This window comes from Hemicordylus capensis, chromosome 15 (assembly GCF_027244095.1).
Source record: "Hemicordylus capensis ecotype Gifberg chromosome 15, rHemCap1.1.pri, whole genome shotgun sequence".
In the NCBI taxonomy this organism is placed as follows: domain Eukaryota; kingdom Metazoa; phylum Chordata; class Lepidosauria; order Squamata; family Cordylidae; genus Hemicordylus; species Hemicordylus capensis.
The window spans coordinates 3075326-3102503 of record NC_069671.1 but is presented as its reverse complement, the minus strand read 5'-3'; the positions used below and the strand labels follow the sequence as shown (position 1 = coordinate 3102503).

Below are 27178 nucleotides of genomic sequence, written 5' to 3'. Positions count from 1 at the left end.
GCCCCCAGATTTTGGTTCCTCCATCCGGCTGCTAAATTCCACCCGGATTTATACGGATTTCAAATGCACTGTCCAGATTCTACCCTGGATCTGATCACATGGGAGGGCAGGAGGAGGAGAGGAAAGTATACAAATCTGTCAAATAAATGAACAAACAAAATGCAAATTAGTTGCCGCATAATTTGCATAATATGCAAATCAGGCCACCCAGATTTGGGAAACTTGCATATGGCAACCCTATCCCAACTACATGATCTGGGGACCCCAAGGTTGAGAGAACCTCGAGCCTGGGGATCAGAACTCTCTGCAGCTGTGCTTGTGTATGATAGGGATGTGAGGAAACACCGGTTCACAGGCTGTAAAATGGGCATAACAACGGCTTCTCTTGCACGATTCTCGTGTGCACGATCGAGACACAGGAAAATATGATAATTGACAACTCCTACACAGGTATGGAAAGGAGTCTGGTTTATGAAGCTCTACTTTTGAACAACAAGGATATATAGAGAACCATTGCGTTGCCAGCTTTCCCCCCTTAAAGTGCTCCTGTGCTTTTAACTGAATGGAGCATAGGAACTCAGCAGGTGAAGCTTCTCTTGGCCTGCAGATACAGTGATGGAGAAGGCTGGGTTTTTGCTTTGTCGTGCAGCTGTGCCTCTGCACTGGAGCCTCCCAGAAAGAAAACTTTTGACAACCCTTAGCCAAGGTCGTGCTGCATTTCTCCCCTCTACTCTTAGCGACTATTTTGTGAGCCTTCCTCCCACCCACCCCGTCACCGTAAAAAATTGCATATTTCGTGACATTATCCAAACACAATTCAACATTAAAGTATTCATTTGCGTAAGAAAATAGCAACCTTGCGGCATTGAGTGGGTTTCACAGAAATCCACAAGACACTGCTCAGTCAGTGAACTGCACCAGGATTCAGATCAGGTCCTCAGGATCCATGCCGGGGGCAGAAACTGGCCGTGCAAGCAGAGTTCAAGAGAAGAGCATCTACAAAGAACCAACAACAGTCAGAAGTAGACTCCTATCATGAGCAACCCAATAGAGGATAGATTTGAGGTGTGCTAATAAGAAACATGGCCACCTTAAGTGGCACAGCGGGGAAATGCTTGACAAACAGAAGGTTGCCAGTTCGAATCCCCTCTGGTACTATATCGGGCAGCAGTGATATAGGAAGATGCTGAAAGGCATCATCTCATACTGCGCGGGAGGAGGCAATGGTCAACCCCTCCTGTATTCTACCAAAGAAAACCACAGGATTCTGTGGGCTCCGGGAGCCAAAATCTACTTGATGGCACACTTTACTTTACAATAAGAAACAAAAGGTGACACATATTGGGTCTGATCCACTAGGACACTCTCCTGTGCGTGATCATAGGAACATAGCAAGCTGCCATATACTGAGTCAGACCATAGGTCCATCTCGCTCAGTATTGTCTTCACAGACTGGCAGCGGCTTCTCCCAGGTTGCAGGCAGGAATCTCTCTCAGCCCGATCTTGGAGATGCTGCCAGGGAGGGAACTTGGAACCTAGATGTTCTTCCCAGAGCGGCTCCATCCCCTGCTGAGGGGAATCTCTTCCAGCGCTCACACATCAAGTCTCCCATTCCTATGCAACCAGGGCAGCCCCTGCTTAGCTAAGGGGACAAGTCCTGCTTGCTACCACCAGACCAGCTCTCCTCTCCAGGCACTCCCATCGGTGTCAACGGGGCAGGCACAGTAAATTGTACTCATGCACACATTAATCAGGGGGAAGTTTAAGAGGGCCACTTGGATTTCTCATTGCAAGAACCTACAGGTCTCAACGTTCCCAGGAAGAACATTCCCTTCTGCTCTCTCCAGCGGCACTTTAATCCAAAACAAACAGATGGATGCACAGTTCTTCAGTCTGGCAAGTGTGTCTCGAAGCCGCAGAAGGGGGTCTAAACCCAATTTAGCACCCAGGCACTGGAGAAACCGAGACTCAAAACAACACCGAGGGGTACTGTTCATTGTGCTGCTGAAATCCCAAGATGAATGGGCACAAACCAGCCCAACGGCTGCCTCCCGAAGATGCCATTTCCCCACTGTGACGTGGAGCGTCAGAACTGAACCCCCGTTTCAAACTAGATCGGTGAAAAGGACGACCACCCACCCGCTGGTGTTGTTTACTGCAACTCCCAGCATCCCCAGCGGCAATGGCCTTTGGCTGGGAATTATGGGAGCTGTAGTCCACCATATCTGGGATACCCTCTTGCAGTGAACCCAGCTCCCAACCTCGCAGCTTGGAAACGTTAGTGCTAGGAAGAACGTTTTGCTAGGCTCCTTGCAGAACAACATCGGGGGTCCTTGATCTGGAACCCGGATCAGGTTTCACTCTAGTTCGGAGTGAATAGTGTAGATGTGGCCCATGTCTTCTCAGTACGCTTTGCAGGTGCCGTTTCACCTCGTTAGGTTGCTCAATCTGCATGCGGAAGCATGGAAACCATCAGCTTCTGATGCGCTATACCAGGGTGGCTCCCTGGAGGTGTGGAACAGATGGGGCCTGGATCCACTTGGGGCCCAAGTAATCAGGGTAACAGGAAATGGACCTACAGGAAAGGAAACAAGGAGATCCTCTACTCATGATCAAGGGAGGCCATCCTGGGTCCTTGCAGGTTCAAGAGACACAAAGAACAAGGGTGTTCCTGGACAATATTCACCAATATTGGTGTATATTGCAATGTTCCTGGACAATATTCAATGCTGAGCCCTTCGAAAATACTGAGTCCCCACTCGCTTAGCTGGGCAGCAACCAAATGAATTCTATCCAGATCTCCAAAAAATACAACACATTTTCAAGAACGAGGAACAGCCGGGTAGAGGCGGCCAGGACATCCTAACCAGCTCAGCACACAGTGAACAGCCAAAAGCTTCCAGGCAGGGCATGGTGAGGCTAACCATCCCTTATTTATCCGGCAACTGAAAACTGCAGATAGACTGCCTCTGAACACAGAGGTTCCACGTTCCGTGTGGTCAGGAGACTCTCAGCGGTCTGCTCCAACTCCTTGTATCTGCTGGCTGCTGTCTAGAAGAGGATCTAGTCGTCATCTAGAACGTCTAGAATAATCTAGACTGCGGGCTAGTCTAGAAAAGGAAGCACCCGGATATTTTTCGGGGCGGGGGAACCCATGGAATCTGGCCTTTGTTCCAGATCTACTTTGGACCCCTTTCTCCTCCTCCCACATTTAGCGTACTGTATACAAATGCCTGCAGTCTTCCGATCCTCTCCGAAAGTGCCGGCGATCTACTTGTATGTATCGACCAGCTTGGAATGAAGACCGTTTCCTCGGAAGGACTCTCTTTCGAGAGGCGCACGCTCTGACCCGGCTCACATTTGGGGTTCCCAAGCATTCGCTTCTCCAGCTGGGTCTCTCTCCTCTTTGGGCTCCGGGAGGTTCAGCAAGAGAAGCGCCCCCACAGAAACCGTCTTCAGGCTCAACATGCTGACGGCCTCCTGCTGAACCGGGGGCCCCGAAGTCTGAAGACAGGGGGCCCAGCCTGGAGCCTTCTCCACGGGCTCGCTCTTCAGGGTGTGGACCCGCTGGTGCTTGATCAGGTTGGCGCTCTGGCCAAAGGTCCGGTCACAGTGGGAGCATTTGAAGGACCCCTCGCCCATGTGGACCCGCCGGTGCCTGATCAGGGTGGACCCCCGGCGAAATGTTTTATCGCAGTGGGGACACTGGTAAGGTTTCTCCCCGTCATGCAGGCGCTGGTGGCGCATGTACTCCTGCCTGCAGGTGAAGGTGGAATCGCACGAGGCGCACGGGTAAGGCTGCTCCCCGGTGTGGATTCTCTGGTGCCAGATGAATTCCTGCTTGTAACGGAAGCTCTTGTCACAGCCGGGGCACTTGTAGATCTTCTCGCCGGCATGGCTCCTCTGGTGCCAGGTGAACTCCTGCTTGAAGCGGAAGCTCTTCTCGCACTCGGCGCACTTGTACGGCCGGTCGCCCACGTGGGCCCTCTGGTGCCACATGAACTCCTGCTTGAAGCGGAAGCTCTTCTCGCACTCGGAGCACTTGTACGGGCGCTCCACCGAGTGGGTTTTCAGGTGCCAGGTCAGCTCCTGCTTGAAGCGGAAGTTCTTCTCGCAGGCCCCGCACTTGTGGGGCCACTCCGCCGTGTGGGTCCTCTGGTGCCACATGAGCTCCTGCTTGTGCCGAAAGACCTTCTCGCACTCGGAGCACTTGTAGATCTTCTCCCCGGCATGCGCCTTCTGGTGCCACGTGTACTCATGGACGTACCGGAAGCTCTTGTCGCACTTCCCACACTTGAAGGGTCTCTCCTCTTTGGGGAATCTCTGGCGGGCGCCGGGCGGCGAGCAGTGGGCACATGCGCAGGGCGGCACGCCCGCGTGGCTGTGTTGATCAGCGGGCGGGTGCTTGGCGCTGCTGCTCTCGCACTCGGGGCAGACTTGTGTCACCGCTCCCGTGGGCACCGCCGAGGAGACGTTGCGAGCCGAACGGGCCAGGAAGCATTTCTGACACTGGGTGCAGATTAGAAGCATTTCCTCCTGGGTGCTGGGCTGGAAGACGGGAGCATCCACGGGCCAAAAGCTGCTCCCCGGGTGCCCCACGGGGAATCCCACGGGCGCTGCCTCTTTGCCCCCAGGGCTTGGCCATTTGAACCGAGTGGTCCAGGGCGGGAGAGCGGCCATCCCATTCACAGAAAGGCTGCCCAGCTGTCCTCCTGGCCACGCGGGCAATCCGTAGATGTTCTGACTGTTCAGTCTCCTCAACGGGGCCTCCAGATGTTCCTTGCGGCCACTGGGCCCCAGTCCCACCGGATTCCCCTCCAGGCGGGATTCCTCCTTCATCCAGATCTGACCATCGGCTGCAACAAAAAGAGACCACATCCGAATGTTACACACAAGCAATAAGTGAACAAGCAGACCACCAGTGTTCCCTCTAACAGGGATGCCTAGATGTTGTGGACTACAACTCCCATAATCCCATAAGGCCACTGCAGCTGATGATGCTGGGAGTTGTAGTGAACAACATCTGGAAACCCCTGCAGCACACTATCAGATTCCATTTGGACCACAGTCCTGTTCCGGTGTTCTAAAAAGCGGCGATACTGGATTCACGTACCGTACCCTCAAGAGTGCCCTCTGAAGTCCTGTCTGCATGCTGATGTGCTTAGCTACTCCACAAAGGCAGCTGCCATATACTGAGTCTGACCCTTGGTCCATCTAGCTCAGCATTGTACACTGACTGGCAGCGGCTCTCCAAGGTTCCAGGCAGGAATCTTTCCCAGCCCTACCTAGAGATGCTGCCAGGGAGTGAACTTGGGACCTTCTGCATGCCAAGCAGGCAACATCTGGCAACATCCCCTAAGGCAGGGGTGGGGAACCTTGGCACTCCAGCTGTTTTTGGACTACAACTCCCATAATCCCCAGCCACAGAGGCCAATAGCTAGGGATTATGGGAATTGTAGGCCAACATCTGCAGGAGTGCCAAGGTTCCCCATCCCTGCCCTAAGGCAAATATCTTACAGCACTCACACTTCAATTGTAAACCTCCCAGAGAGACAAGTTTTGGGTGGTATAGAAATTTTAAACAAAAATCTTGCCGCCCTAGGCAAGTGCCTACTTTGCCTATCCGTTAATCCGCCCCTGCGTCTGCAGAGACCAAAGCTGCACTTGTGGACCAGATGTTCCCAGATGTTGTTGACTACAACTCCCATAATCCCCAAGCAAAATCCACTGCAGTTGAGGATTCTGGGAGATGTAGACAACAACGTCTGGGAATCCCTCTTAGCGAGAACAGTGTTGCGGACAGATTCTTCCTGTAAGCACCAGCATTTTGATCATGGGCAAAATCTGTTCTTGAGTGAAGCACTGGTTTCTGTAAAACATGAAACAGTGGAAGGCCGCCTTTCATAGTGTGGCCTCCCACACACAATTGTGCTGTAGACAATTACAGAGTCCCTGGTTTATAAAGCAACTGAATGGGGCTCAAGGATTTACATAGCAGGCACGACGCAGCATGGAGAAGCCCGATTCTGCATAGCCGGGTCACCAGAGTTTAGATCCATGATCGAGTAGGAACGGGGCCTTTTTCAGAGTGGCACCCTCCCTTTAGAATTTCCTCTCTAGGGAAGCCTATCCAGCTTTATCTCTTTGAGCTAGTTTAGGCTACCCACTTCTGGAAGGCATCATTTTTGGGAAGACTTCTCCGAGAAAGAAATATGAATTGTAAATTTGAATGCTGTTTCCTAGCGATCACTTTTAATGCCTCTTTAAAAAGTGCTGTTCACTTTCCTTTTAAAAAAAATTTAGCGTGGGAGGTCTTTGAGGGGACAAAGTGTGGGTTGTTGTTTTTTAAATACCTTTGACAGAAAATGCCTTTTCCATAATCACTCTGCTTTAAAAAAATGTTGCTTTTTCTGCTGGGTTGACAGCATAATTTATTATTAAAATATTTCTTCACTAATAATAAATCACAGTATGTTGGAATAATAATGTTACAATCTGACACTGTGCTGTCGGTCTAGTGGAAAAAATAGCAGAGGCGGGGAGGGAATAAAAAACAGGTAATTAGTCAACAACTGCCAGCAGTTTCTTCTTCATTCACTAAGCACCCACAGGACAAGGCAAGTGGACTCAGTTTTAAAAGAAAGTTTTAAATCTTGCCGATGTCCTGACGGAGATTTAAAAGAAAGTTTTAAAACTTTTTTTTTTAAAGTGATGACAAACATCATGAGGTGGGTTGTTCCATAGTCTCAGAGCTGTTACAGAAGTGGTCAGAGAAAATGTCAATTCTTAACCAGAAGCAGTTGCTGAGCAGGCATGAGAAATGGACAAATTGGATGTAGACAACTGAAATGGGTACAGAGGAGGGTAGTGGTTGTTCAGGAGTCTGGAAAGAAGCCCTTTGGAGCAGGGGTTCACAATTTTGGGCTCCCTGGCGTGGACTACAACTCCCATCACCCCCTGCTAAAATGACCTTTTGGGTGTTGTGGCTGGGGGTGATGGAAGTTGTAGTCCAACAACACCTGGGGGCTTAAGCTTAAGAACCCCCACCATGGAGAAAAGGTGGAAGGAACTGGGTGTTTAGCATGGAGAAGATAGGACTGAGAAGAAACCGCCTTGAGCCATTTTTGGAAGGGCGGTATAGAAATCGAATAAATAAAAATAAAAGATAGGACGTTCTGTCACACAGAAGGCGGCCAAGGCTTGTTCTCTAGTACTCAGGGGTTTAAGCTATAGGAGGGCAGATTTTGGTTGAACATTAGGATAAACATTTTAACAATAAGAACAGTTTGGCCATCCAGGGGAGGGAGGCAGTTGGCTCTGTTTGGTAGACCTGGAGGCTGTCAAGCAAAGGCGAAAAAGCCATCTGTTGGGGATGCTCTGGGTCTGGATTTCTTGCACTGAGTGGGGTGGTGGTGGACTAGATGGCCTTCAAGAACCCTCCAACACTAGGATTCTACCAAACAGGCCTGAGGCCACAGGCGAGGGCCAGAAAACTCCTTACACAGAGCCAATCTTATGTAGGGATGTGCCGAAATGTGATTCGGCTGTCCGAATCGCGTGCATTCAATTCAAGGGCATACACAGCAAGCAGAAGGAGCAGGAGGTACAGACCTGCTCTCCTCCACTTTAAAGGTGCTGTGTAAGCCCTCGAATTGAAAGGGAGGCGCACGCGATTCGGACAGCCGAATCGTGTTTTGGCCCATCCCTAACCTTAACCCTGGGATTCAAAGAGACAGTCTCTTTTGCTTCAGACACAGATAAGATCAAACCTTCGTCTAGAGAGCCAACAACTACAGAAAGTATGGTTTGTTTGTTTTAAAATTGATTTACTCTTTGGCTTTCAAGCAATAGATTGATTGATTAAACGTATTTACATATTGCACAACAGGAATTTTACTTGTTCCACTGGAATATGCTGGGTGAAAGGTTTATTTATTTGTTTGTTTTTGGTATTTTAAAAGAAGAAATGCTGACTATAATGATTATACTTTAACTGTTATTGTTCTCAACAGGGTTTTTTTGTTTTTTTTAAACAGATCAATAATTCAGAAATGACGTCATGCCCAAGAGAAGCAGAAGATTTTTCTCAGCTTCAAATGCACTATGATTGAAATTTACTACGTACAATAGTTATTCAGTACAATGAATTATGTTCCAAGTTGACATCCTGAACATTTAAAACTATTCTTGGACTTCCCTTTTGCACGCACATAAATACAAAATTCTGTTACATATATTTACTTGCCTGAACTTTAGCAAGTAAATTTGAACTCTACACAAATCTTATTTATACACAAATCTTATTTATTTATTATTTCTCTGTGTAAACCTCCCTGAGACATTTTTGGAAGGGCAGTATAGAAATCAAATAAATAAATAGACAGATAAATAGATAAATAGAAGACTTTGCTCCGTCAATGACGAGTCTTTCTTTCCTTCCCTCCCTCATCCACCCATCCAATTCTACGAATATAGGAATGTGAATATTCCCCCATTGCAATTAACACACCCAATTTCTTTCTCCATCTCTACGGGCCTGCTAATTGTTTTTATTAAATTGGACCTCCAACATTATCATTATGTCGTGACTGGGGGGCAAACCGAAATATCCAACCCACCCGATTTCTAGCTCGTGACTTACAAGCAAAATCAGGGTGTGAAACGTCTCTCATCTTTGAGTATTGGAATTTCCCAATGCATGGATCTTCTCCTTCTTCAATCCGCAAGATAATATCAGGCTTGTGGGAAGCGAGGCCTAGTGGTTGGAAGCAGAGGAAGAAATGGCACTTAATTCCCAAACCTTTGTAGAACTGAGAGCAGAGGCCAACACCAGAAGCAGCTGCCTACTGAGTCAGACCATTGGTCCATCGAGATCAGTACTCTCTACTCTGACCAGCAGCAGCACTCCAGGTCTTCAGGCAGAAAACTGTCTTAGACTCACCTGGAGAGGCCGGAGATCGAACCTGGGACCTTCTGCATGTTATGCAGATGCTCTACAACTGAGCATGAGCCAAGTCCACAAATTCTGGCAGTCAGTACCATCTCAGGGGACAAAGGATCACAGTGATTTTGGGCAATGTCTAGCCAATTAATGGCACAGCGGGGAAATGATTTGACTAGCAAGCCAGCGGTTGCCGGTTTGAATCCCTGCTGGTCTGTTTCCCAGACTATGGGAGACGCCTATATCAGGCAGCAGCGATAGAGGAAGATGCTGAAAGGCATCATCTCACACTGCGGGGAAGGAGGCAATGGTCAACCCCTCCTGTATTCTACCAAAGAAAACTACAGGGTTCTGTGGACACCACGAGTCGACACCGACTCGATGGCACAACTTTACTTTAATGCCAGGGTCCTCAGATAATCAAAGCAAGCCCTTCTCCTGACTCAGCCATTGACACAAATCAGACTGGCGGGAAAGTGTTTTACAATATCTGTACTGTCTTTTATTGTGATTTGTGATTATTTATAGCTTTACTGTCTTTCATCCTTTTATTGTGGGATCTGTGTTTTTATTCTTCTGTTGTCAGACACCCAGAGCAGTAGAGTACCAGTGGGACAGAAATGCTTTAAATCAGTAAATAAAAGAGGGTGAACCCACAAAGCCCAACGGAGAACCAGCTACCTAAGGAAATCAAGGCTTCGTAGTTGTCTCTCATCACGTCCTTGTAGAGATCCTTCTGCCAGGCTGCAAGCTCGTTCCACTCCTCCGGGGAAAAATAGATGGCCACTTCGTCAAAGGTCACAGGATCCTGAGAGAGGAATAAAAGCAAAAAGCTTCTGACAACACCTGTTGAAAACCTACATCCCTTGTTAAAATGCAGAGAGAGTAGAGCCTTGAGTGACAGACACAGGCTGCAGAGAAGCAGTTGAGGTCTGGGGGGGAGAAAGGTTCAGGTTTGGAATTTTAAAAGTTGGAAAAGAATTGGAAACAGGGAGGAGAACAAAAGAACGTAGGAAGCTGCCATATACTGAGTCAGACCATTGGTCTATCTAGCTCAGTATTGTCTGCACAGACTGGCAGCGGCTTCTCTAAGGTTGCAGGCAGGAATCTATCTCAGCCCTATCTTGGAGACGCCACCAGGGAGGGAACTTGGAACCTTCTGCTCTTCCCAAAGTGGCTCCATCCCCTGAGGGGAATATCTTCCAGTGCTCATGCTTCTAGTCTCCCTTTCATATGCAACCAGGGCAGACCCTGCTTAGCTAAGGGGACAAGTCATGCTTGCTACCACAAGACCAGCTCTCCTCTCCTAATTTTTACTAGTTCTAGAGCGAAGCAAAGACGTGCCTAAAGGCACTGACTTCCCACCCCTAAGCACTAGAAACTTTATCTATCACCCTCCTTCTGAGGTTTCAGCAGGCATCACCCAGACATTTTCAAGCGATCTCTCATGAGGCCTGGAAACTTGACTTTTTGAAATGAAAGCTGACATTCCTGCAATGCTAAACTCAGCACTCCTGCAGAACTGCAGCATTTTATGCAGCCTGACTCAAAGGCAAGCTGCTTCAAAGTTTCTGCCCTTCGTAGTAAAAGCACTGGAGAAATAGCTAATAAACAAACTGCATATACGTCATTTCAGTGACTGAGGAAACAGAGCACAGTTCAGAACCTCTGCAAAGTTGAAAGAGGAAGGCCAGGCTGCTAGGAATTCATGTGCGAGGGACCCTTAATTTGCTAAGCGATCTCAGCAAATGATTAGATGCCACCCGCATTTGTGCACTGCATGGAAAGGAGAACGATCAATTTGGCATGTCTAACTTTCATCTTGCAAGCCAATGCAACAAACTAAAAGGCAAAGGTCCGATCAATTAATCCCACAGGAACCTGGCAGATCTGCATGCATTTAGGCAAAGAGGAAAGGGTCAGGGTCAGGAAACAACTAATTGTTATGTTCTACATGGAGTAATCTTTGGAGGAAAATTCCTACCAATTTGGTACCAGGTGTTGGCCAAGTTGGGAGGAATGGCTATTGAGGTTGTTTGTTTTTACATTTGATGAATTACTTTTACAACAGGCATGAGTGGAGAACATCTAAAGCAAAGGCAAAGTTGTGCCGTTGAGTCGGTATCAACTCGTGGTGACCACAGAGCCCTGTGGTTGTCTTTGGTAGAATACAGAGGGGTTGACCATTGCCATCTCCCGCGCAGTATGAAATGATGCCTTTCAGCATCTTCCTATATTGCTGCTGCCCCATATAAGTGTTCCCCATAGTCTGGCAAACATACCAGCGGGGATTTGAACCGGCAACCTCTTGCTCGCTAGGCAAGTTACTTCCCCGCTGTGCCATTAGGTGGCTCAATGGAGAACATCTACGCAAGTCGAAATTCTATGAGGGGGAGGGTGTGGCTATTTCAATTCACAAATCTCCCAAGTTAACTGTTGAAGAAGAAATCGGTGATGAAGTTTGCAGTATGGGTTAATGAATTTGCACGATCCGGTCACAGAGTCCCCAGAATTAATACAAAGTTGTTTTGAACATTTGACATCGGACCACCTGATTACTGGAGGGGATTTGAATCAAACTCTTGGTCCCCTTCTTGACTGCAATACTCCCCCGTCTAGGTTACATTCTCGGACCCGCACCACACTTAAGGCTGATATGCTAGCTTTTAATTTAGTAGATCTATGGCGTCTTCTCAATCCCTCTCAATGAGGCTATACTTCTCTCTCCTGTTTATAAAAGCTGTTTTCGGTTGGATTGGTTTTTTTTACCTCTCTCGTTTCTCGAGTTCAGGCATGCAACATCACCGTTCCAGATCATGCCCCTGTTAAGTGGGTTGCTTGTCTGGAAAGTTGTCCCAGCCCCTATTTCCCCAGCAAGAGCCCCTGGTAGCGCAGTGGTAAAACTGCCGCCCTGTAACCAGAAGGTTACAAGTTCGATCCTGACCAGGGGCTCAAGGTTGACTCAGCCTTCCATCCTTCCGAGGTCGGTAAAATGAGTACCCAGAATGTTGGGGGCAATATGCTAAATCATTGTAAACTGCTTAGAGAGCTTCCAGCTATAGAGCGGTATATAAATGTTAGTGCTAGTGCTATTGCTATTGCTATTTCGGTGGTCTATGAATACAGTGGTCCCTCGACTTACGAAGTTAATCCGTTCCGAACGCACGTTCGTAGGTCGAAATTTTCGTAAGCCGAAAAGCGCACCCACGGAGGTCTGGAAACATTCGTAAGTCGAGGAAACCGCATCTAAAAATTCGTAAGTCGAGGAAGCCAAATCTAAACCGCCAACTACTTCCAGTCATTTTTGTTGTTCGTAAGTCGAAAACTTCGGATGTCGAGTAGTTCGTAAGTCGAGGGACCACTGTATATCAGTGTACTAGACGAATGGGCAGGGGCTGGGATTCTTCCGAGATGCTACAGGCCACGTGGGTGGAGAAGGGTGCATTCAAAATGATAAGACAGCTATTAAATGAATAGAACAGGGCCTGGGGGATGCTTTTTATCCCACGGCCAGTTTGACACCAGGGTCCCCTACCCAAAAGGTTGCAGCCATCTCTCACGCCGACAAATGCTCCTCTCTTGAGACAAAGGTGTGGTGGTTTTCCTGAAATCAGGGTGGCGGGCTCAGTGCTGTAGGCGGTTGTGGCTGTGCAGTTCCCCTTCTGGAAGCAGGAGTTTGGCAGACTCAGCAAGGAAGGTTCCCACCACAGCTCCGAGGCCTGCTAGGAGTGGGAGAGAAATTAAAGGGGAGATAAAGGAAGAGAGTTGTTTATTATTATTATTATTATTATTATTATGACATTTATATCCCGCTCTTCCTCCAAGGAGCCCAGAGCAGTGTACTACAGACTTAGGTTTCTTTCTCACAACAACCCTGTGAAGTAGGTCAGGCAGAGAGAGAAGTGACTGGCCCCAAGCCACCCAGCAAGTCTCATGAGGCTGAATGGGGATTCGAACTCGGGTCTCCCCGGTCCTAGTCCAGCACTCTAGCCACTACACCACGCTGGCTCTACTCAGTTTCATAGCAGAAAGGACCGTCAACTCAACTGCAAGTTCTTTCAGTAACTTTTAAAAAATAATCATTTTTAAAAAGGCCTGGCTGGCTTGGAATAAATTTGCATGACCGGCATGCAAATCACCCCTTTGCTCCGGGGAGGGACAACTAAATAAACGCAGCTCATTTGCATCAAGGAAATGCAAACCGCCATCTCCTTCCCGCCTCGCACAGAGGCAGCTTTGCATTTGCATGGGCATGCTTCTGCGGGGGGGGGGGGGGCGAGGAGAAGGAGGGAGGTGATAGGGAGCGTGCTAGGGAAACCCTAACCCTAACCAGAGGTAATTGCAGCTAGGGAGTTTTGGAGTCGGGACCTAAAGGCCTTTGGAGGCCCCCCTTCCCCCCCCTCAAGTTAAGCATCATCACTACACACACACACACACACACACACACACACACACCATGACACACGCGTGTCCCCCCCCCATCGCTAAAGCACCCGGCACAAGTCATAAGCACATTTGTTCACCTGGTGCAGTGAGGGCCATTGGCAACCACCCCACCCAGGACAGTCTAAAGAGGATAGGGGTGGCCCTGGACTGCGGCCCCAAAGTCCAGGGGTAAGAGCGCCACTGCCCCTAACCCTAACCCCACGGCGGGGATGCCGCTGCTTGGCTCTGCCTCCCCACAGGATGTGAGCCGAGGAGCAGCAGAGACCGCAAAATGACAGGGATCCAGGCAGGTTCAAACGTGCGTGGTCTTTGCCGTAGCGCCAAACCGGCGTTAGGTTGTTTGTGTGAACGGCCATCACAGAGACTCAATGGGACTGAAGCCCCCGTCTTCGAGGTGCTGCCGTCTACTGAGTCCGACCCTTGGTCCATCTAGCTCAGTCTTGTCTGCACAGACTGGCAGCGGCTTCCCCAAGGCTGCAGGGAGGAAGTCTCTCTCGGCCCTCTCTTGGAGTTGCCGCCAGGGAGGGAACTTGGAACCTTTTTCAGGCAAGCGGGCAGATCAGTGTTCCCTGTAACAGGCATACCCAGACGTTGTTGACTACAACTCCCAGAATCCCCGGCTGCAGTGGCTTTTGCTTGGGGGTTATGAGAGTTGTAGTCAACAACGTCTGGGAATCCCTGTGAGAGGGATCCCTGATGCAGATGCTCTTCCTAGAGAGCACCAGCCCCTAAAGCAGGAGTTGCCAACCTGTGATATTCCAGAACTACAGCTCTGGGAAGAGAACTCTCTCCCACGGTATCCCCAAACCAGTGCAAACTGGTCATTTACTGGCCATCCACTGGCCATCCACATGGGCTGGTCATTCCCCTGCAAAGAAGCCCTCTCCACCCCCAGCATAGTACCTCCAGTGACTGTTGCTGGTGTCTGTCTTGTGTTTCTTTTTAGATTGTGAGCCCTTTGGGGACAGAGAGCCATCTTATTTATTTATTATTTCTCTGTGTAAACCGCCCTGAGCCATTTTTGGAAGGGCGGTACAGAAATCGAATGAATAAATAAAATAAAATAAAATCAATAAAATAAAGTTTCCCAATACAGGTGTTTGGGAAACATACCAGCGGGGGATTCGAACCGGCAACCTTCTACTTGTTAGTCAAACATTTCCCCGCTGAGCCACTTAAGGTCTTCATCTAGGGTGCCCCAAACCCTAGGGCCGGCCTTGAGAAAGAGTAGGGTGGGGAAAAAAGATCTTAATGTGCAGAGAAAGCCATCCCTAGAGTCTCGGAGGGAGCCACCCCTTTTAAGATGGCATTGGCTTCTCCCACCAACCTGGTGTGTCCAGTTCACGGATGCAAATGTTATGCAAATAGCAGAAGCCATCGACTGTCGAATCAGCATGCAAATACGACAGGCTTCTGGTTTCCATGGAGCACACTGGCCATCGCTGCCGCAGCATGACAAGGTGGGGCTTGAAAAGTGGGCACCGTTCAGAGCCGGAAGGCACAGCCACTGGGTGGCGTTTGGACAGAGACAGGTGCTGAAGCCAGAACAATGGGGCAGGAAGAGCCCTTGATTTTGCCCAGGGGTGCCATCCTTAGGGGGTGGCCCAGGGGGCACAGGACCCCAACAAATTGCTGAGAGCCCCGAATCTCATCCGCCATTTGCCCTCTTCCAGAAAGCAGTGGAGGCACCTGGACAGAGCAAGGCAGAGAGCTCTTAGCATTCCCAGCTCTAGTCTCTGCTGCTTCCAGCTATTAGAATATTAGAGACTTTTCAAACTGTCTATTATTATTCTTTGAGAGGAATGATTAATGATCAAAAACGGGGGTTGTGGGTCCAGGCCCCGGACCTTGCTAGCAACGCCTAGCAAGCACCTAGCAGCTCCCCAGGTTTCACCCCATATTTTTAGGGAGCAGCATTCAAAAGCCGTGATCTACGTCTGCAGTCCAGAGCGGCGTTAACTCAGAATCCATAACTGCAATATGCATCAAACACCCAGTGGCTTTTTAGTAACCTGTGAGCAATTCAACCCGGGACATGTGTATCCGAAACGCTATAGGGTCCTCCCCAGATCCCCTTTTTTCGGCACAGACAAGACTTGCCATTTCAGAGCAAGAACCCTGAGACGGCAATCTCTGCATTTTGGTTGCAAAATAATTACCCCCAATTCTGTCCTCAGTCTTAGACTGCAGACTAATGCATATGATGAAACTGATATCTCACAGGGGTTTTTGAATTTGGGTCCCCAGATCTTGATGGACTACAACTCCCATCACTCTAGCCCCAATGGCCTTTGGAAGATGGGAGTTGTAGTCCAGCAACATGGGAGGACTCAAGTTTGAAAACAAAAGAACAGAGGAAGCTGCCATAAACTGAGTCAAGCCATTGGTCCATCTAAGCCAAGCAGGAAGGAAGCAGCCCTCCCTGGCATTTGCTTCCACTGCTTGGTATTTCAGAGCTATACTGTGCCTGACCATGGAGGTTCCACTTAGCCCTTAGGATTAGTAGCCACAGATAGACTCCCTCCTCCATTGTGAATTTGGTTAAGCCCCTTTTAAAGGCCTCACATAACACCTTGCAGCTGCAAAATCTGTGTGGAGTCTGACAGTCCTAAACGTCCAGCCAGTCCTTTCCACCAGATGTCCCAGAATTTTACTGCACCACAATTTTCTCAAACACACCATGACAACGGCATCCTGGGAGCTAATCCACCAGACTCCAATATGCACGGCCACCCAAGGCGCCCCGCAACCCTAAATTCTGGAATCTCAGCCCCCTCCACTCCTCAGGACAGCTAAAATTGCATTTACACTGGTCGGTCGTCCTGAATTAGCACTGGATTCGTTTTAAGCCTGCCCGACAGCTTCTCTCCCCCTCCTCTATCACCTCCCTAGCTCAGCCTTCTTGTTCCAGCAGCTGCAAAATATGCACATATTTAAATGAACTAATATATGCAAATGAACAGTGCCTGCTCGTGCAGGCTTTTGCTCTCTGGACAAAAAGGCAAGCCCACAGTTTTCCACAATAGCGTGTTTTAAAGCAGCATATATTTACATAAGTTAACACATGCAAATAAGCCACTGCTGCTATTTGGTCCTTTCCTTTAGGAGAAGATAGCAAAGCTCATTATATAAAACCAGCAAACAGGGACAAGAAAATGCAGAGGAATCCTAACTGTATAAGAAAGAGGAATTGAGCTAAAGATGCTTAGAATTGTGCATTTCCTGAATCTATCAAGAGAGACAAAAGCCCAGAAATTTGTATTATGAAAGAGTACAAATCTGAGTCCTTCATAGATAAGAAGATGCACCCTCTCTGGGCGTGCACCATAGACTTCTATCAGTTTTCCTCCCGTTTAACTTCCATTGGTTCCCTCAAAGAATCCTGGGGAATCCTTGAATTGTAGTTCAAGGAAACAGAGAATCCTGTTCAGATTCTGAGCCCCAGATCACAACTCTCATGGGGATGAAAACCAGCTTACATCTGCAGCATGTCCTTGGTGGGATACATCCTGCTGAAGAGGTTATGATCTGAAGTTCGGTGTTTGTATTCAAACATGGGTAATCTGATTACGCTTGCTTTATTATTAAACAATAGGAAGATTGTTTTCTAACACATTTACCACTCTCAGCATGACAAGAGGGAGTTAGTGCAATGCCCATTTTACAGATGTGGAAACCGATATTATATGTACCACTCTTTAAATAGTATTTATTTATTTATCATATTTTTATGCCGCCCGATCTGTATACCTCTAGGCAGTGTACTTACTCTAAAATATTTAAAAGTCACAAATTAAAATACAGGACAATAAAAACAATAGAATAAAATTATTAAAACAAGTTTTTAACATTATTAAAATCAATTCTAAATTAAAAGCCTGAGAGAACAGGAGGGTCTTGAGGTTCTCCCTGAAAACAAACACAGAAGGAGAGGCTCTGATTTCAGCAGGAAGCTTATTCCAAAGCCCTGGGATAGTCAGAACATTTCATATACTTCATCTCAGCCATTCTAACAGCAATTATTTTGGAATGCTTATTGTGAATGAGCAGGCTGAGATGGAGCAACATAGAAACATAGGAAGCTGCCATATACTGAGTCAGACCCTTGGTCCATCTAGCTCAATATTGTCTTCCCAGACTGGCAGCGGCTTCTCCAAGGATGCAGGCAGGAGTCTCTCTCAGCCCTGTCTGGGAGATGGTGCCAAGGAGGGATCCTGGGACCTTCTGCATGCAAGCCTGCATATGCTCTTCCCAGTGGCACCATCCGCGAAGGGGAATATCTGCTTACATGTAGTGCCCCATTCAAATGCAAACCAGGGTAGATCCTGCTTAGCAGAGGGAATGATTCATGCTTGCTACTACCAGGCTAGCTCTCCTCTAAGGTTGCAGGAGTTTGCAACCTTGGGTCCACAGATGGTGTGGGGACTACAACTCCCATCATCCCCAGCCACAGTTGCCTTTGTCCATCCAAGGCTGAGAACCCCTGATTTAGAGGCAACATAGAGCTGCTGCCAGTCAGAGCAGACAATCCTGAGTGAGAGGGATCAAGGGTCTGACTCAGCATAAGGCAGCTCTCTTCTTAGGGACCGGGCATCTGCTTTGCATGCTCAAGGTCCCTGATTTGACCCATCTTTGGTTACTCTTTGGAGAGGAAAGACACTTTGAGGATGGGCTATATGTTTCTGAGACTAAAGATAGGAACATAGGAAGCTGCCGTATACTGAGTCAGACCCTTGGTCCATCCCGCTCAGTATTGTCTTCCCAGACTGGCAGCGGCTTCTCTAAGGTTGCAGGCAGGAGTCTCTCTCGGCCCTATCTTGGAGATGCTGCCAGGGAGGGAACTTGGAACCTTCTGCTCTTCCCAAAGTGGCTCCATCATGCCCTGAGGGGAATCTCTTCCAGTGCTCACACCTCTAGTCTCCCTTTCATATGCAACCAGGGCGGACCCAGCTTAGCAAAGGGGACAAGTCATGCTGGCTACCACCAGACCAGCTCTCCTCCCTATAATGGCAAGAAACTCCTCACATGCTTAGGACAGCAATTCTCAAACTCGGGTCCCCAGATGTTGTGTCAGGCAACCGCTCCCCCATCACCCTCAGCCCTTGGGAGTTATAGTCCAAGAACATCTGGGGACTCAAGTTTGAGAACCCGTGGCTTTGTGGCAGGGGGCAGGGGTTGGGGTCTGAACCCCCACGGTAATTCATTTACCGCTAAAAGGCTGAGATTGCTAATATTTTGCTGCTGCAGCAACAACAAAGCCTACCAGAAAAGTTTTTTTAAAATTAAAGTGAACTTTTTTTTCTTGCCTAAAAAGAGTAGAAAAGAGGTACCCAAAGCTTACATCCCCAGATGTTGCTGAACTCCTCCTGCATCCCCAGCCACAATGGCCCGAGGCTGGGGGTCATGGGAGTTTGAGTCCAGCAACTTCGGCAGACCTAAGGCCGAGAACGGCTGCAATCGAGCTTTTCTCCTTTTCCACCCAGTCCCCAAATGTCTTGAGTGAATGGATTATGCAGGGCCAGCCGGGCCTGGAAGTAACGAATCATTCAGTGACTGAGCATCTGCTTTGCCTGCAGAAGGTCCCTGGTTCGATCCCTGGCAGCATCTGCAAGTAGGGTGGGGAAAGCCTCCTGCCTAAAACCTTGGAGAAGCTGCTGCTGCCGGTCAGTGCAGGCAATACTAAGCTAGACAGACCAATTGGTCTGACTCAGTCAAAGGCAGCTTCCTCCGTAACGAACACCAGAAACGTTGACACATTTGGCCTACATATTTACCGAGGAGTAAATGAGTAGGGCTTCCCTTTGGAAATAAATACGCTAGATTGCAAGCGGACTCGGATTTGGCGAAGAACTTACCCGTGGGTATTCCCATTGCTCAGAGGAGGCAGGAGACGCAGGCAACAATCCTGGCCAGGATCGGGTCCGGGGCCACTGACAACCCGCAAGCAGCCTGGAGGGTCCCTTTCTCCTCCCGCTTCCGAAGTGCTGCTTTGCTGGGCAGAGAACGTTGAGCCACACTTTGCTCAATCCGAATCAGAATCCGGTTCCTGGAATCTTCATTTCTCAGCGCAGCTGATCGGACAGCTCCTGCTCGCCGCTCCGTCCTCCCCACCGACAGAGCAGTTCAGAGTGAAAAGGCTACGGGGGTGTTGCGCGGAGGCACCCGGGGTTTAACTCCTTGGTCCCCGGCTGCCAGCCGGCAGCAGAAGAGAGCCACGCAGCGCCACCTGCTGGCCGGATCATCCCATCTGCCAGGAGAATCCGATACGAGTCCGGATGCAGTCCGAAGTGGGCACGCCTTGTGCGATCCATGGTGTGGGCAGGGAGAGGGGGCCAGTATCCGCCCCTCTCCCTGGTGGCGCCTTGGAGTGAGAGAGATAATGAAGAAAATATGGAGGGGTGGACCTGGGGGCCCCGGGTTCTTTGAACCCATCCACTCAATTATAGCTACACACTTGTGTGCAGCCCGATCCAGTGCAGGCTTACTTGTGAGTCAGTCCCTCCCACACTCCACAGTAAGCCTGCAGAAGGCTTTCCGCTTTTCAACCTGCCTGTGGGTGAGAAGGTGGTTTTACTCCCAGGAATCCGCTGCAAGCCTGTTCACTCTTCAACCGCCCTGAGCCATTTTTGGAAGGGCGGTATAGAAATTGAAATAATAATAATAATAATAATAATAATAATAATAATAATAATAATAATAATAATAATAATAATAATAATAATAGCCACTGCACTCAGTGGGGTTTGAGGAGGAAGCATTTATAGGCTTGGGCAGTGCAGCTGTAGTCCTGTGCACACCTACCTGGGAGTAAACGACATTTAGCTCAGTAGGGTTTACTTATGAGCAAGCACGCATAGTCACCGCCGCAGTCCTGATTGACTGATGAAGTGCCGTCAAGTCAAGTTGGTGTCAGTGGGTGTCGACTCTTAGCGACCATTGATAGAGTCTCTCCAGGGTGATCTGTCTTCCGCTTGGCCTTCAAGGTCTCTCAATGGTGCATTCATGGCTGTCGTCATCGAGTCCATCCACCTTGCTGCTGGTCGTCCTCTTCTTCTCTTTCCTTCAACGTTTCCCAGCATTATGGACTTCTCAAGGGAGCTGGATCTTCTTTGCATAATGTGTCCAAAGTAGGATAATTTGAGCCTGGTCATTTGTGCCTTGAGTGAAAATTCTGGATTGATTTGTTCAAGGATCCATTGGTTTGTTTTCCTGGCTGTCCATGGTCTCCCCAAAAGTCTTCTCCAGCACCAAAGTGCAAAAGCGTCAATGCTTTTTCTATCTTGCTTCTTCAAAGTCCGGCTTTCGAAACAGTGCTTGCAGTCCTGGGTACACTTAAATGGCACACATTGTGGCTTTTACTTCTAAGTAAGCCAATATATCATCCTGGAGATGAAGATGCAGCAGCTCGGCTTTAGCATTTTTCTGCCAGGAAAGGCTAAAATCTGGCAATTTCTAATTTTATTTAGAAAAAAAGGACAACTCAGTGAGGGGAAGGGACAGTCTTTTTCTTCTGAGCAGCACAATGTGGCTAGGGTTGCCAACTGACCAGGGGAAATCCTGCCCTGCTCCTGCCCCTTCGAAAGGCTTGCTCTGCAGAAACCAACAACAGACACTGACCATGGTGGACTGAAACTAAACATGTTCCCCAACAGGGGCTGGTTCAAGACCACCTTGCCACCTTCTTGATGGCAAGTCTCCAGGGACAGATTTAAGCTTTTTGCCACCCACAGGCAGCCAAGGATTTGCTGCCCTTCTCTGGGGCAGGGGTGTGTGACCGCCCCTCAAATTTTGGCGCCGTAGGTAGCCTACTTTGTCTATCCATTAATCCGCCCCTGCAAGTCTCTTCAGGAGATTATTTGGCCAAAATCCACAAAGATTGCATGCAGTACATGCAGCTGAGACTGTAGGGAGAATGTGATTTTGCTTTTTGAAATGAAAATAAAAATAAAACCACCTAGGCACCCAAAATAGAAGTGTTGAACATTGGAGGCCCGCTTTCAAACTGCATAGATAAATGTAGGAAAAATTAGACTAGTGCAGAAAGATTAACACATTTATATATTGTAAGATTTTAAGGCTACTGGATAAAGTACTGAAAGCTGAACGCTGTATTTAAAGCTTTTAATATTTGTGGAAAATATTGTTTTCAGATATGGAATCTTTGCTATTTTGGTTAAAGGTGAAATTATTTACAGTGTTGGTGTTAAAACAAAATAAAAAAACCAGTGCACCGAGTAGATATAGTTGTGTGTTGAAAATCCTGCTAATTGAGCAAAGAGATACCTTTCCAAAGTGGTGATTCTCTTACATTTAGCAAGGGGAGAGCAACTGGCCGTATCCAGCCCCAGCACAGCGTCTATCCCACTGGCTGTTGCCGGTGTGTCCCCTGGGTTTCTTTTTAAATGGTGAGCCCTTTTACTTTAGGACTGGGCCAAGGTTTTCTTATTTCTTTTGCTATGCAGATTGCTATGAGATTTGTGTTCTATGGTCGAAAAGCAATAAATAAATATTCTTAATCATGTATATTCTGAAGAGTTGGTGCAAAATAAAGTCATATTTGACAATCACCTACAGATACCAAATTTTGCATATACAATCCTACCACTGACATTATCTGAATGCACTATGTTTTACACCAAAATATTTAAATTTTTAAAATTAAATTAATGTTATTAAACATAAAATTTAAATTTAAATTATTTTTAAAAAATTAAACCAAATTAATTAATTAAAATTAATGAGTTTAATTTTTCATTTATTTATTTTTAGCAGACATGCTGAATTTTAACTGTTGTTGTAACAGATTTTTCACACTCAGTAATCAGATCAAGAATTCAGAAATGACATCATGACCAATAGAAGCAGAAGATCTTTCTCAGATTCAAAATGATTCAAGCTGGTCTTGTGGTAGCAAGCACGACTTGTCTCCTTAGCTAAGCAGGGTCTGCCCTGGTTGCATATGAATGGGAGACTTGATGTGTGAGCACTGGAAGATATTCCCTTTAGGGGATGGAGCCGCTCTGGGAAGACAGAAGCTTCCATGTTCCCTCCCTGGCAGCATTTCCAAGATAGGGCTGAGAGAGACTCCTGCCGGCAACCTTGGAGAAGCCGCTGCCAGTTTGTGAAGACAATACTGAGCAAGATGGACCAATGGTCTGACTCAGTATATGGCAGCTTCCTATGTATGGTAATTATTCAATAAAATAATGTTGGAATCCTACATATTTAAACCTGTTCTTTGACTTGCCTTTTGCAAGCATATTAATTAAAAACAATCCTATTACAGATATTTCATTTCTTGAACTTTCCTATCAAAATGACTTTGCCTGGTCTTTGACCTCACCTTTTAGTAATGATATTTTAGATGGAGACACACTGGAGTTAGTATCTTGATAGATTCACCAGCAAGGTCATATCAGATAATCATATCATATGCATCATCAGCAGGGCCCTAAAGACCCATTTTTTCCAGCCTGGCTTTTAATGACATCTCTAGCCCCCTAATGGCACAATGGGGCAATGACTTGACTAGCAAGCCAGAAGCTGCCGGTTCAAATCCCCGCTGGTATGTTTCCCAGACAATGGGAAACTCCTGTATCGGGCAGCAGCGATATAGGAAGATGCTGAAAGGCCATCATCTCATACTGCGCGGGAGGAGGCAATGGTCAACCCCTCCCGTATTCTGCAAAGACAACCACCGGGCTCTGTGGGCGCCAGGAGTCGACACCGACTCGATGGCACACTTTGCCTATACTTTGAATGATATCTAATTTTAATTTGAATCTGGTTTGAATGTTTGATTGGTTTTAGTTGCTATGTGTTTTTGATTGTAATGTAAACTGCTCTGAGCCCCTTTAGGAAGGGAGGTATGGAAACTGAATGAATAAATAAATAGCTGTGCCCTTCCGGCAGGGCTCTTAACATAAGCCTGCAGCAGGACCACTCTAGTCCAAGGGATGGATGGAAGGCTGCAGACTCCGTTGGTTTTAAAGGGTCCGTGCAAAGTCAGCTAAATTGGTTACGATGTGCAGAAGTGGCCTCTGCAGGTTTGCTCGTCAATCAGTCTGTGGAGAGGGGTGAACCCAGACTGCCTCTCCCCTAGCTACCCCCCTGCAGGGAAGTGTGCATAGGCAGCAGCGTAGAGTGGCTCTCCCTCAGAGACCAAATTTTAAAATGGGCCCCTTGTTGATACACACACACTTCACAATATATAGTCATGTGACTTGCCTCTGGGGGGGGCCCTCGAGGCGTGGGGGGCCCTAGGCAGCCGCCTCCCCTTGCCTCATGGTAGCTACGCCCCTGGCAGGCACGGATTTGCTCCTCAATGGCCTATTTCTTGCACAGAGACTGGAGCTGGGGATTTGGTCTAGATAGCCTCTTGAAGAGCACTCTCCGGGCACCCAGAATTTGCAAGCGAAATAACAGAATGATTAGTTGGGTGTGGTGCAAAAAGGGGTTAATCTCCAGTCGGGTTCATTCCCTGATCCATGCATAATATTTAACACCCACCAGCTGTTCATTCCACAGCAACGGAGTTGGGGGGGGTTGCCCCACCCACCCCCCCACACACAACAAATATACTGACATTCCTGGCTCCCAGTTGACTGGGGGAGCAACGGATGCAAATAAACAGAACAGGGCATCATCGGGATTCGGAGGCGGTAAGTACACGTGTGTGTGTAGACAGACACTCTCCCTAGTTGTCTTTCCTCCCCTATATATGCGACTTTAAAATGGAAACCCGAAGTATTGCCCGAGCGGTACCACTCTTTTGTCTATCTCTTTGACTCACAGGCTGCAAGCTGCATCCGGGCTACCTGTGAAAAGATCCAGCCTCCTGGTTTTCGGTTTTGCTCGAGCGATGACGCCAGTTCCTAGTGCAAGGGGCAGCGGCCCAACTCCCGCCCCGCCTCTCAGTTAACCCCTTCACTGCTGGAAGGACCCAGCATCTTCTCAAGCGATTCCTCTGCTCTTTGCAGCGACTCTCCCATTCCCTTTGCAGCTTTCCAAAGTGTTTTGTTTTTGAAGTGTGTTTTTGTTTTAAAAATTGTGTTTAAATCCTCTCTCGACCCTTGTTCTGCATCTTAGGGCTTTTGAAAAGTTGCAGTTCTAGTGGGGGAAATTGCAGTTCCAAAAGAATATTTGTGCAGTCCAAAAATCCATAGTTCAAAAATCCAAAAATAGGAAGCTGACACTTACTGAGTCAGACCCTTGGTCCATCTGATTCAGTGTTGCCTACACAGACCGGCGGCAGCTTCTCCCAAGTTGCAGGCAGGAGTCTCTCCTCAGCCCTGCCTTGGAGATGTTGCCAGGGAGGGAACCTGAAACCTTCTGCTCTTCCCAGAGTGGCTCCATCCCCTAAAGGGAATATCTTCCAGTCACATGTGGTATCCCATTCAAATGCAACCAGGGTGGACCCTGCTTAGCAAAGACCATTCATGCTTGCTGCCACAATATATTTATATTATATTAGCAGATGTAAACAGTGGCTGATAATGTGAATTCAAGTGAGTCGTCCAGGCTTCTAGCTAGTACTTCAGACTCTTGTGTGCTATCAAGCTCATTGCCAGAAGGGCATATCTGAAGCCAAATTGTAGCAGCCAGATTATGTTTAAAGATGCTTATGCAGTCTTATTTCCCTTATTGCTCTATCAATCGGAGTCCAGACCTGAAGAGATTCGCTGGAGGAAAGAGTCTCTGAACATCAGCAGCGTTCATTCTTAATAACCAGAATGCATAGGTGTGGCAGCACAAATGACTACACTAGGACCATAAGCAGCAGCCTTATACTGAGTCAGACCCTTGGTCCGTCTAGCTTAGTATTGTCTACACAGACTGGCAGCGGCTTCTCCAAGGTTGCAGGCAGGAATCTCTCTCAGCCTTACCTGGAGATGCTGCCAGGAAGTGAACTCGGGATCTTCTACATGCAAGCAGGAAAATGCTCTTCCACTGAGCTTTGGCCCCATCCCCTAGGGGGAGTGCTCATATGTAGTCTCCTATCCAAATGCAAACCAAAGCATATCCTGCTTAGCAAACGAGACAATTCTTGCTTGCTACCACAAGACCATCACATACCGTTGTGCAGTCCCAGATTTTCTGTAAAAGAGCCTTTTAAAGAGCATTATAATGCTTACTTTTATACCATCAAACTGTAGGGAAGTAAGATCATAACATCATGAGAAAAACGCTGGTGGATCAGGCCCAAGAAAGCCCATCTAGTCCAGCACTCTGTCTCCCACAATGGCCCACCAGATGCTTCTGGGAAGCCCACAGGCAGGAGTTGAGGGTATGTCCTCTCTCCTGCTGTGACTCCCCTGCAACTGGTACTCAGAGGCATCCTGCCGGTGAGGCTGGAGGTGGCCTATAGCCCTGCGACTAGTAGCCATTGATAGACCTCTCCTCCATGAAGTTATCCAAACCGCTCTTAAAGCCATCCAGGTTGTTGGCTGTCACCACATCTTTGTGGCAGAATTCCACAAGTTGATGCGTTGTGTGGAAAAGTACTTCTGTTTGTTGGTCCTAAATTTCCTGGCAATCAATTTCATGGGATGAGCCCCTGGTTCTAGTGTGATGGGACAGGGAGAAGAATTTCTCTTTCTCCACTTTCTCCACACCATGCATGGTTTTATGGACCTCTATCATGTCTCCCCGCAGTTGTCTTTTTTCTAAACTAAAAAGCCCCAGGTGTTGTAGTCTTACCTCATAAGAAAGGTGCTCCAGGCCCCTGATCATCTTGGTTGCCCTCTTCTGCACCTTTTCCAGTTCTACAATGTCCTTTTTTAGATGTGGTGACCAGAATTGTACGCAGTACTCCAGATGTGGCCACACCATCGTTTTGTATAAGGGCACTATCATATGAGCCGTTTTGTTTCCAGTCCCCTGCCTAATGATCCCCAGCATGGAACTGGCCTTTTTCACAGTTGCCACACATAGGGTCGACACTTTCACTGTGTTGTCCACCACCACCCCAAGATCCCTCTCCTGGTCCGTCACCAACAGCTCAGATCCCATCAGCGCATACTTGAAGTATACATCCAAGTCACTCTAGTTTAGTTCTGGTAAGTTGGCAATCTTAGCTGTTCCATGGCTTTGGCTTTGATAGGTGGAATACAGAGGAAACAGAGCACCCACCACAAGGGCGTCCTCCCTCCACAATTAAGGTTGCCAGCTCTTGAACCAGCCCCTGCTAATCGTATTTTAACAACACTGTGACCTGTGGCAATTCTAGTGCTCACTTCTCTGCCTGAAACTTATACCCTTCAAGACTATTAGTAGGACTGTGGTGTTGTCCTGCCAATCACTTTTACGTGCTTGACTGTTAATCCATTACTTAAATTGATGCAATGAGAAAATAGTTCTAAAGAAAAAGCATCCTTCCAACAATGCATGTATGAATATCAAAGTGCTCTGAAAATATCGCCAATGTAAAACGTCTGCAACGGGAAAGGGCTTAATAGCCCAAAAGTGCCTACTTTGCATGGAGAAGGTTCAGTCCCTGGCAGCATCTCCAGGTAGGGTTGGGCAAAGACTCCTGTCAGAAATCCTGCAGTGCTGCTGCCAGCCAGAGTGGACAATACTGAGCTAGATGGACCAAGGGTCTGACTCTGTTTAAGGCAGCGGTGCCTGTGAAGGTTATTCAAAATCTACCTTTTACTAAAAATCAAAGCATCAACAATTCTAACAACGAACACCCTTGGCACTTATTTTGGAAGAGGCTTGTGAGAATGGCTCTGTTTAGAGCTGGTGGAGAGGAGAGCTGGTCTTGTGGCAGCAAGCATGACTTGTCCCCTT

The 27178-nt window shown here is 47.9% G+C and overlaps 1 protein-coding gene and 1 long non-coding RNA gene across 4 annotated transcripts in view; one reads left to right on the top strand and one right to left on the bottom strand.

Moving 5' to 3' along the window:
* Nucleotides 1-8316, top strand: part of LOC128338117 (uncharacterized) — a 31889-nt gene extending 23573 nt beyond the window's left edge. The window contains exon 3 of the long non-coding RNA XR_008312520.1: nucleotides 8037-8316. This is a non-coding gene — a long non-coding RNA (uncharacterized LOC128338117). The remainder of the gene's footprint in view (nucleotides 1-8036) is intronic.
* Nucleotides 452-19490, bottom strand: ZNF26 (zinc finger protein 26). 3 transcript variants are annotated; one of them, XR_008312519.1, is made up of 6 exons: nucleotides 19243-19490; nucleotides 12477-12663; nucleotides 9623-9749; nucleotides 8642-8755; nucleotides 1802-4856; nucleotides 452-996 (listed from the first exon to the last, which is right to left on the bottom strand). XR_008312519.1 is itself a non-coding variant. In XM_053280089.1 (6 exons), exons 2-6 carry the CDS (start codon nucleotides 12492-12494, stop codon nucleotides 3355-3357), a joined length of 1509 nt encoding a protein of 502 aa, XP_053136064.1. In that variant the 5' UTR covers nucleotides 12495-12663; nucleotides 19243-19490; the 3' UTR covers nucleotides 452-3354. The 3 variants fall into 3 exon arrangements, 2 of the variants coding, with proteins under 2 accessions (XP_053136064.1, XP_053136063.1); XM_053280089.1 differs by having other exon boundaries at nucleotides 452-3939; nucleotides 4192-4856; XM_053280088.1 differs by having other exon boundaries at nucleotides 452-4856.
* Between the last annotated feature and the right edge of the window lie 7688 nt (nucleotides 19491-27178).